The sequence below is a fragment of the Mangifera indica genome, chromosome 18 (assembly GCF_011075055.1).
Source record: "Mangifera indica cultivar Alphonso chromosome 18, CATAS_Mindica_2.1, whole genome shotgun sequence".
Taxonomy (NCBI): Eukaryota; Viridiplantae; Streptophyta; class Magnoliopsida; order Sapindales; family Anacardiaceae; genus Mangifera; species Mangifera indica.
In genome coordinates, this window is record NC_058154.1 from 8,006,296 (window position 1) to 8,017,871 (window position 11,576).

General features: G+C 34.9%; 1 protein-coding gene across 1 annotated transcript; it reads right to left on the reverse strand.

The window, feature by feature from the left end:
* Positions 1-243: 243 nt before the first annotated feature.
* On the reverse strand, positions 244-7,198 carry LOC123202057 (translation initiation factor IF-2, chloroplastic-like). The gene is given in 13 exon segments (XM_044617776.1): positions 244-746; positions 847-1,035; positions 1,374-1,649; positions 2,012-2,248; positions 2,991-3,056; positions 3,143-3,298; positions 4,183-4,245; positions 4,329-4,427; positions 4,550-4,668; positions 4,671-4,698; positions 4,947-5,060; positions 5,411-5,443; positions 5,613-7,198. Coding segments are annotated over 13 exon segments (3,093 nt in total). The 5' UTR covers positions 7,164-7,198; the 3' UTR covers positions 244-584.
* Between the last annotated feature and the right edge of the window lie 4,378 nt (positions 7,199-11,576).

Sequence of the window (11,576 nt, forward strand, 5' to 3'; positions counted from 1 at the left end):
CGAATTTACTCATTTAACTAATACAGGTAGAATCTTAATTATTAAAAAAAAAAGCAATTATCATAAATAATTTATCTAAACAATTAGAATTTTGTTCAACATTTTAAACCCATCGATTCAAGTTTTTTATTCCTCCCAAAATTTAAGGTCGTACCGTAAATTCGTACCATTTAACTAAAAGTGGGTAAATGCTAAGGATTGATGCATTTACTTGAGAGAACTCAAAAATTTTTCAAACTTTCCGGGATTCAATTTTCTTTTCCTTTGGATTTTAGCATTCTGTGTTACAAAATAATTCCCACAATGGAAAATACTGAGCAGCTTGAGTGTTCTCTCTTTACAGAAACAAGCTCTAATTTGGCATACATTATTATGTACAACAATTTTATAAAGTTACTCCAGCCTTGAATCCTCAGCTCACCACACCTGCAAATAAATCATGTGGCAAAAACTGATCCATATTTTACCTTTCTGGGAAAATTCGTATCACCGACTGGACTTTGTCAGCGTTATTCCCCGTTCAGAATGAGGGCATATGAATTCATTGAGCAATAACAATTTTACTTAAACCCACATGACTTTCTCTACACTTCAATTCCTGCTCCTTCTAGTGCAGCTGCCATTGAAGCTGATGCCTCTTCAAGGGTCCTTTTCCTTTGAACAGAGTTGAAGGCCTCGATAATGTCTCCTACCTCCCAATCATCAAACTCTTCTGCCCCAATACCACACTCTAATCCAGTACTTACCTGTTCAGGAGGAATTAATGAATGAACATGCATTTAAATGAAACACAAAATGCACACTGATATTTTACATAAGCATAAGCATGTAAGTATAAACTCATACCTCTTTTACAATTTCCCTAACCCGTCTCAAAGAATCAAGCACACCCACATAGACTGACTTTCCGTTTCTTGTGACCCGAATGCCACAGCCCTTCGTTACTTTTCCCTCTGTTATCATGCATCCAGCAACACGACCACTGCCACTCCTGAAGATGGCCCGAACTTCAGCTGAGCCAATTGGTACTTGATCCTATCAATAAATAAACAGCAACTTTCAACTGTAATTCATCACTGAGAACAATTTCAGAGAAAAAAACAGCAAAATCCAAACAAGAACTAAAATTCAAATCCTCAACTCCTAAGATTCTTGGATTGCATCACTACAGACTACAAGAACTATCTATTCTTAAGACTGTCTTAGAAGAAACAACAGTAACAAGACAGCCAGACATTCACATAGGGAATACATATGATCCACCCCACATTTGATTATCAAGTTTCCCAGTCACTTCATCATCTAGAAGTTGCCCAATTAGATAGAAGTAAAAGGAAATTAATGAATATTTTTAACACTGGAGTTGAACTGACCTCAACAGGTTCAAGCAGTCCTTCCATTGCATTTCTCACATCATCAATAAGATCATAGATAACTCTATAAAGTCGAATCTCAACACCTTTGTTATCTGCATAAGACTTAACAGATCCAGGTGCTTTGATATTAAAACCCAAAATAACAGCGTTGCTTGCTACTGCAAGATCGACATCACTAGAGCCAACATCCCCAGTTGCTTGCAAGAGAAACTTCAAAGTGACATTATCGTGTGGGAGCACTTGCAGGGCTTGTCTGACAGCCTCAATGGATCCCTAGTCAAGATTAGGACAAATTAATTTACTTGCATGGTCAATGACCTTTTTAAGATTTTTATTTTTATTTTTTATTATTAGTATTATTATTTTTTGCTTTCTAGGTTAATGAAAAACTTAATTCACAAGTTCCAGAAAAATTCATAAATTTTCCAATTGGGTATTCCGTACATGAACTATATGGAAAATTCCCATGTTTTGATGAACTTTTTTGTTTACTCACAAGCTTTGATGCAATTCATACATATCCAATGTAGGTTAACTGATAATTATATATGCACTATCCACTGTTCAAATATCGTACAATTTTTACAGAGACACATTTCTTTCTAGAAATAAATTAATACAATGCCTATGCTCACCTGAAGATCAACCTTCAGAATGATATTCAGAGTGTGCAAGTCCAATCCAGACAGCTTTCCTGCTGAGACTGCAGAAGCCAAGGAAGAAAGTGTGACCTTCCCATCCCCAGCTTTAACTGAAATTCGATCATTATGCAGTGCCTCTGCACGTGCTTCTGCCCTTTCACGCGCTATATCAAGTTCATCAACAACCTCGAATTCATCACCAGCAATTGGAACACTATTCAGTCCAATAACCTGCAGATGTACACACCCAGATATTTCAACAGAATTTCTGAACCAAGGATCATAACTTCAAAGAAAATAAAACACTGGGCAAATCACATGATTGTAATCTAAGCACAACATTTCACTAAGAAAATGTTATTCTTATCAAAGGCGAAATAATTGCACTTTTAAAATTTCTTCCATTCGTTTTAATTTACACTCTACATGATGACACCATTCATTACTCCCAAGCTAAATTTATTACATACCTCTTTGAAAACTTCATACATCAAGCAAAAATTCAACGACATAATATTGGATATTTTCGCACTAACATTTTGAAAAACTGATAGAGGTTGAGAACAAGCTGGACATTTTCCAATTAACGAAAAAATTAAACCAAACTTCAGACTGGGTGAAAATTAAAATATATTCAATACACAAACAGTGAAACTTTAACAAATGATTAGTTCATTCAAACCAGTAGTCTCCAAAACACATGTTCAACAACACAAAATCCAATGTAAAATTATTACAAAATTCATGCAAAAATACAGAAAAAAAAAAAACAGCACCAAAGCTCCACAACAGTTACAATGTCTTTGACAAACTTTCCAGGCCAGAACAACACCTTGAGAATTTTCAAGGTTAAAAATGCTTGAATTACTTTAGATTATGCAAGCTACATGAAAAGGTTTTTCCACAAAGATTGCGCATTAAAAATATAGTCAAAGATAATGTCATGCATTCATAAATAAGAATAAACACAAACCTGTACAGGTATAGAAGGCCCAGCCTCATCAACACGACTCCCACCATCATCGAACAAAGCACGCACCTGATCATAGGTACAACAAAATAAATGAATAAATTCTTTCAAGATGAAATAAAAAGTCTGTATTTTAGCATTAAGTCAAAAGTAACCTTTCCAAAGGATTCCCCACAAACTACAATGTCCCCTCTTTTAAGAGTCCCATTTTGCACAATAAATGTTGCAACTGGCCCTTTAGATTTATGCAGACCAGCCTCAATAACAGTGCCCTTTGCATTTCTGTGAGGATTAGCTTTTAACTCTTGTAACTGAAAGAATCATGCACTTTATCAGAATACATGGAATCGGATAAGAAGCAATAAAAATATTAAATAGTTTGAAACACTGAAAATTTTTCATTCAGGAATGTATGCCAAAAGGCTCATTAAAAGATATGGGAACCTATTGACTTCTTTGCATTTCTATAATAACCAAGTACATCTCTGTGTGTGTGTGTTTATGTGCCACATGAATTCAAAATTATGGCATTTGCACCAAACAACCAATCTGATAGCACATATATCATGCTTATTCAATGAAGCTGTAACCAATCCAAACAACTAAACAATTAGAAAACAGATGTAGGAATTCAATAAATTAGTAAAAAACTTTCTTGATATTGATAATTTAGAAAAGAAGAAAGAAAAAAAAAGGAAAGAAAGAGGAAAAAGCAATCCATTAAAGACGAGCCATATGTGCAGTGAATTTCACTAAACCAGCCAAATACTAATTCTTCCACTGATAATCTGGGTACATGTTGAAAGGTAGTCCATAAAGAATACTGCTAAGTGCTGATGAAAAGAATCTGATTACCAGTAAAAATGATGAAGTCAAGGTTCACCAATGAATTAAGCTTTCACGGGCAAAGAATTGGAGACAAAAGAAATATCTACTAGCATTTCCCAGGTGTTGTCTGTTATTTGCATTAAAAATAGAACTCTACGTTGTTTATCACTCATTCAAGCAAATTGTGTCATCAAATAACTTTCAGTTCAAAATGTGAAACTAAAAACAAGATCACTCCTTGATTCTGTATGTATGTATGTATACACAGAATGCAAAGATAACTTAAGCAAGCCAATACAATTATTTTGTTCTAATTGCAAGAAGGATGGCAAAGCCAAAATGCAGCACAACAAAATAATTAACTCACCTCTGCAACAAGCATTATGGATTCCAACAAATCATCTACATTCTCACCCTTCAAAGCACTGATCTGTTTAAAATAAAAGAAAGTATAGGCATTGAAAAGAGGTATAAATCACCAAACAATTATTCATATGTTAAAAGATAAAGGACCTGAACCATTGGGATGTCACCACCCCAGTCTTCTGGCATGAGACCAATTGAAGACAGATCTTGCATGACTCTTTCAGGATTAGCTCCATCTTTATCAATCTGTAGAGTAGAAACAATAAGACTGAGTGTTACACAAATATTGAGCTAAACACAAGTTGCCAAGTTCCAGTGGTTTTCACCTATATAACTTTGAAAATAGAGAATCATTAGATTCAACATACCTTATTTATAGCAATTATAATTGGTACACCAGCTGCCTTTGCATGTGCTATTGCCTCCCTTGTTTGAGGGCGGATCCCATCATCAGCAGCCACTACAATGACATGCAATGTCTGTAACTTGCTCCACGAGCTCTCATAGCCCCAAATGCCTACAGCAGTGGACAATATATATACATATCATCAAGAAAGGAATGAAAGCACAAAAGTTAAATTCATAGTTGAATTTGAAATACAAAAATGGTGACAATCTATTAAGTAGTCAAATGAACAATTAATCCAAAACAAATTTGCTCCAGCAGAAAGGATAAGACAAGACAAAACAAAACAAAAAATTAAAAAACTGCTCACTTGGCAAAGAAAGTAAAGTCAGAAGAGCTAATTGAGCAAAGAAATTTACCTCATGCCCAGGCGTATCAAGGAAAACACATGGTTGTAGCTTGCCATCAACAGGTATTAACACCTTGTATGCTCCAATTCCCTGTGTGATCCCCCCTGCTTCCGAGGCAGCCACCTGAAAAAATCTAGCATTCAGGCTTCTGTAAATAATAAGCAAATCCGGACATCAACAACTGCAGATGGCCTCGGAAGCCCATTAATCCAATTTCATTTTTAATATAACTGCATAGACTCTCAATCCTGACAGATTATGTCACCACACAGATAAAAATAAAATCACGTAGCCATGAATCACCTAGAATAACAAACCACAATCAGACCCTAAACTTTCTGTGCAAACAAATAGAAAAAGAAATAAAAACAGGATGCCATAAATCACCTAGTATAACAAACCACAATCACAACTTAAAATTTCAGTGAAAAGAAATAGAAAAAGCCACATTAAGATAATTAAGCTTAGCATACCTTGGTTTTACGGATATAATCCAAGAGGGTTGTCTGCAAATGTATAAAACCAAACAGAGATTAGCAAAATCATGGAACTGAAATATAATTTTTATATTATTTTCCACTGACATTCTAGTTAAAGAGACAAAAATTAGAGAAACTAATAAAAAGATGCACAAGGTTTAATCAACAGAAAATTTGCAGAAGTTTTACAACTTACCTTTCCATGGTCCACATGGCCCATAATTGTAAGAACAGGAGGCCTATCTTCCAGTTTGTCCAGATCTTCGTCATCAAGAATCTCCTTCTTCCTAGCCATTTCTTCCATTTTAGAAGGATCAGCATCTAAGACTTCCACTTCATACTCCTTACATATCATCTTCACTATATCTTTGTCCAGTGTTTGAACCCCATCAGGCTTAATCCCCTTTGAATACAGGTACCCAAGAATTTCACCCTCACTGATTACCAAGTTTTCGGCTAACTCCTCGATCAGCATACCTTTCTCCCCAACCTCAAGAATTTCAACTTTGACAGGAGCCGCCTCTTTGGCAGCCTTAAGTTTAGCTGCCTTTCGGCTAGCTTTACTCCACTTCCTCCCTTTCCTTGCAGCACCTGGAATGGAGACATTGAGTTCAGCTGTCTCCTCATCAATAATCTCATCATCATCTTCAACAATCCGCCTCCGAGCTCCAGCAGAAGAATTTTTCTTACGATAATCATCCTTAAATTTTCCAGGGGCAGGACCCTTTCCAGGTTTTGTTGGGGCCAAGACCACCTGAGCAATCACAGGATCAACCGCTGGTTTTTTTGTGGCAAACTTGTCAATCAGAATTGGTTTCCGCTCCTTACTTCTCACAGGCAATCCACTCTGATCACCAATGGACAAATTTGGAGCAGCTCCCATATCTTTCAAGACAACAGGTTTCTTTATGATGGGCGAAGGAGCTACTGATGGCTTTGCTTGTAGTTTGGGTTGAGGTCTCAAAGGTGGCTGTGCAGGCCTCAAAGGAAAATTTGACGGAGACTCCACCTTTGCCTTTCCAGCCATTCTAGGCTCCTCTTTCTTATTATCTATCTTGGGTTCTTCCTTAACAACCTTTTGTACACTTGCAACTGTATCACCTTTCCTCCACACACTCTTCAGTGTCTTAGTCTTCCGAGTTTTGGCTGAATTCACAGGCCTATCATTTCTTCTATTATCACTCACATTAGACGTTGTCATCTTATTTACATTCCCATTCCCACTCTCTTTCCTAGTCCCTAATTTCTCAGCCTTCTCCAACACTTCATCCAACGACTCAATAACCTTATTCCTCTCCTCCTCATCTGAATCCCCACTCACTCTCGACACATCCCAACTGGCTGGATTTATCCCCAAAACCGGATCACCCTTAACCCCCAGCGGCAACTTCAACACGGGTTTAGGAGCAGGCTTAAGAAAAATGCCACTATCACTATCACCATTATCATTAGCACACTCATCTTTACTAGTACTAGTTCCTCTGTAAGTGTTAGAAGAATCAAGAGACACAGACCCATTGGCCTGGTCAGCAATAAAATCAATTGCAGTAGTTGTTGTTGTAGTGAAAGAATATCTACAAACCAATCTCTTTTTACTCCTATAATTTCCTTTAGACAACAAAGAAACCCTCTGAACTAACGAATAACACGAGGGTTCCGATGAAGAACCACTGATGCCCACAACACTTATGCCTCCTAAACTAACCAAAGAAGCTAAAGAGGGCATACTTGCCACAAGAACCAACATGCTCAAAACAAAAACATACAAAAATGATTCCAAACTCTAAATTATCATTCTAAAATAAACTTAATTGATGGGGTTTAATTTGAAGAACAAAGAATAATAGAATGAGAATAAGAATAAGAAGCTTACCAAATAGGGAGACAGAATGAGAGCGAACTCAAAACGGAAAAGTTTTATTTTATTTGTGTTTTTGTTTTTCGTTCATGTGGTGATAAAGGGAAATTGGGTGGGTTGGGCATGTGTGGTGGTTCTCGGCCTGTCCAAATCTTGTTTTTGTGATGTCTGATAAGGTATATTTCCAACGTTTTCCATGTTTGTGTGTTTGTGTGGTGTTTTTTTTTTTTTTTAAATTAAGTTTTTATATTCAACCTCTCTGATTTTATTTTTATTTTCTTTTATTCCTTAAAAATTAGGAAGAAAAACCTCACTTTTGTTTTGAATGGTATGACAGACCAATTTTGTGATAAATAGTATTATACACATAATTTTATATTTAAATAATGATGTGTCATTATATAATTAGATAATTAAAAATTAAAAATAAAATAATACTTAATTATATGATAATTTATCACTGTATATATACAAAATTTTGTATATAGTTTTATTATTTTCCAATTATTTTTCCCTTTTTTTCTATTTAAATTTGTAAGATAATAAATAGCCTATGAGGGGTTTAATGATTTAATCTAACAATAATTTTTTTTTCAAAAAAAATATATATTTCCTCGTTGTGAAATTGATTTATATTAACTTTTTTATATTCTTTCTATATATTTTTTAATAATCCCTAGAAATACCAGAAAAGTTAATTTGAGTTTTATTAGTTTTTTTTTTTCTTTAAAATTGAATATTATTCAGGGAAAGTGTTTTTTACCACCACAAAATTGCTAGTTTCTCACTTGTTTATATATGTTTTTATTTGGGAAATTATAAAAAATAGCCAAAATTAAGGGGGTCTAAGCGAAATTGCCCAAAATATTCAGGTTTAAGCAAAAATGCCCAGGTTTTGTGAAATGACGAAACTGCCCCCATGTATAAACTCAGCAAATTTCGTTACTCCCCACGGTAATTTTACTGTGCAAATTCAAAGAAAATTCAAAATTTCCCACTCTCCCACGGTCATCCAGATTTCCACCGATTCTCTTGGTTTCCGGCAATTGGAAATGGCAAAGAAGGTTAGTATATCTCTCGTAATCTTGTTTGAATCAAGTTATTGCTCATATTATTGAGATTTGATTGAGATTTTGCGGTTTGAAATTTTAGGGTTTTGATTTGAACAATGCTTAAAATGTTTTGATTCTTGGTTGTTTTGGTTGAATTGATTAAGGGGTTTTATGTTATACAACATATAGATTTGATTTATGTGGAAATCGGAGGCCGAAACAACAAAATTTTGGCAGAAAATGGCTACCGAAGAGATCGACAGTCCGACGTGGGAATAGTGTTTCCCACGTCAAGCACGTTCATCCCACGTTCAAAAGACATTGACCATTTTTTAGGGGGGTAAATTAGCTTTTTTTAAATATTGGGGCGTCGTGGGAGAGTCCTTAGCCCACGTTGGGTTTTTTTGAAATTTGTCACGTCAACGTGAGTTTGGCAAAATTACGAAAATGCCCCTATATATAAACACAGCCAAATTTACTCATTTCCCACGATAATCTTTGCGATTTTACTGTGCATTTCTAAGAAAACTCAAAACTTTCCACGCCACCACGTTCATCCCACAGCCGACCAGATTTTCGCCGATTTTCTTGCTTTCCGGCATCCGCAAATGACAAAAAAGGTTAGCATATCTCTCGTAATCTTATTTGAATCAAGTTATTACTCATATTATTGAGATTTGATTGAGATTTTGCGGTTTGAAATTTTAGGGTTTCGATCTTGAACAATGCTTAAAATGTTTTGATTCTTGGTTGTTTTGGTTGAATTGATTGAGGGGTTTATGTTATACAACGTATAGATTTAATTTATGTGGAAATCGGAGGCCGAAACAACCAAATTTTGGCCGAAAATGGCTGCCGAGGAGATCGACAGTCCGACGTGGGAACAGTGTTTCCCACGTGAAGTGCGTTCATCCCACGTTCAGCAGAGATTGGCCGTTTTTTAGGGGGGTAAATTAGCTTTTTTAAAATATTGGGAAGCCGGGGAGATTCCTGAGAACACAGCGGGTTTTTCTGAAATTTGCCATATAACAGTGGACCTGTTTAAAATAGGAGTTTTCATGAGGGGTAAATGAGAATTTTCTTATCTAGGGTTTCTGATCGTGTAGTTTTCGAATTTTATATCCGTTTTTTCTGTTCTAGGGTTTTTCAACTTTTAGAATTCGAATTTTAGTTTCGTTTTTTCGAATTTCACCGTTTTACGATATATGGACTCGTATTTTTCAGATTTTTGAAGAATTTTTCGATTGTTCCCATTCTAGGGTATTTCAACTTTTAGAATTCGAATTTCAGTTCCGTTTTTTTGAATTTCACCGTTTTACGATATATCAACTCGTATTTTTCATATTTCTGAAGGATTTTTCGATTATTGCCATTTTAGGGTTTTTCAACTTTTAGAATTCGAATTTCAGTTCCGTTTTTTCGAATTTCACCATTTTACGATATATCGACTCGTATTTTTTAGATTTCCGAAGGATTTTTGGATTGTTGTCATTCTAGGGTATTTCAACTTTTAGAATTCGAATTTCAGTTTCCTTTTTTTGAATTTTACCGTTTTACGAGATATCGACTCGTATTTTTCAAATTTCTGAAGGATTTTTCGATTGTTGTCATTGTAGGGTTTTTCAATTTTTAGAATTTGAATTTGAATTCTGTTTTTTCCAATTTCACCATTTTACGAGATATCGACTGGTATTTTTCTGATTTTCGAAGAATTTTTTGATTGTTGCCATTCTAGGGTTTTTCAACTTTTAGAATTTGAATTTCATCGTTTTACGATATATCGACTCGTATTTTTCAGATTTTCGAAGAATTTTTTCAATTGTTGCCATTCTAGGGTATTTCAACTTTTAGAATTCGAATTTCAGTTTCCTTTTTTTTAATTTCACCGTTTTACAAAATATCGACTTGTATTTTTCAGATTTCTGAAGAATTTTTCGATTGTTGCCATTCTAGGGTATTTCAACTTTTAGAATTCGAATTTCAGTTTTGTTTTTTCAAATTTTACCGTTTTACGAGATATCGATTCGTATTTTTCAGATTTCTGAAGGATTTTTCGATTGTTGCCATTTTAGGGTTTTTCAACTTATAGAATTCGAATTTCAGTTTCGTTTTTCTGAATTTCACCATTTCAGGATATATCAACTCATATTTTCTTATTTTCGGTCGATTTTTTTATTGTTAACATTCTATAGTATTTCAACTTATAGAAATCAAATTTCATTACAGTTTTTTCGAATTTCACCTTTTTTGGCTATATCGACTCGTATTTTCTAGATTTTCGATCGATTTTTCGTTTCTTAACATTCTAGGGTAGTTGAACGTGTAGAATTCGAGTTTGAGTTTTTGAGGCTCTTCACGAGGATGGTTGACGCAACGTACACCTCGAGATTATTGTACAAACCATGGGGGATGGTCGATCAGGTATAGTATATATATGTTTCTATTACATTGAATTGGTGGGCGACAACGATAATTAACTTAAATTTGTCATTATTTATAGGTTTACATCCCTATAAACTTCGACAATGCACATTGGGTCGTCGGAGTTATAGATTTCCGTGAGTGGTCGATTACGATATATGATTCAAATGTATCATATTCGGGGAATATAGGGACTCTTGAGCAGCGCATGCGACCGTATTTAACATTCATTCTCGCGTTATTAGATGCGACGAGTTTTTGGATAGCTTCTAGGATGACTCCACGACGTGATTCCCTCACTTTGCATCGAGCAACGGATGTCTCTCAGTAGGATTGGGCTCCGGTGACTGTGGCGTGTTTATGTTACTTTTTTTTGAGTGTTTGGCATTGTCACGGAGCTACGGTCCGAATGTAACTTTTTTTGATGAATAGTCTTTTTTCGAGTCGAATTTAAAAATACGAACTTCTTCGGTCCGAATGAATCCCCACTAATTGATCTTGAATAAAAATGAAAGCGAGAGAGTGAGTGTTTGAGTGATATGAGAAGTGTGTGTAATAAAAGTGAGTGAAGAGGGTTTATATAGATGAGGGGAAGGATAATTTTGACATTTTAGAAAAAGTTATGAAATAATAAAGAAATATCAAAATGCCTTTACATTGTAAAATATCCAAAAAACCCCATATTTATCTAGGATTACATTTAACCCCCCATATTTGTCAAACATTACATTTAACCCCTATATTACAACATAAAAACTAACTTAACAAATAAAATTAAGTTTTACACTAAGATTGGTATAAATACCTTTTTTTGATGAATAGTCTTTTT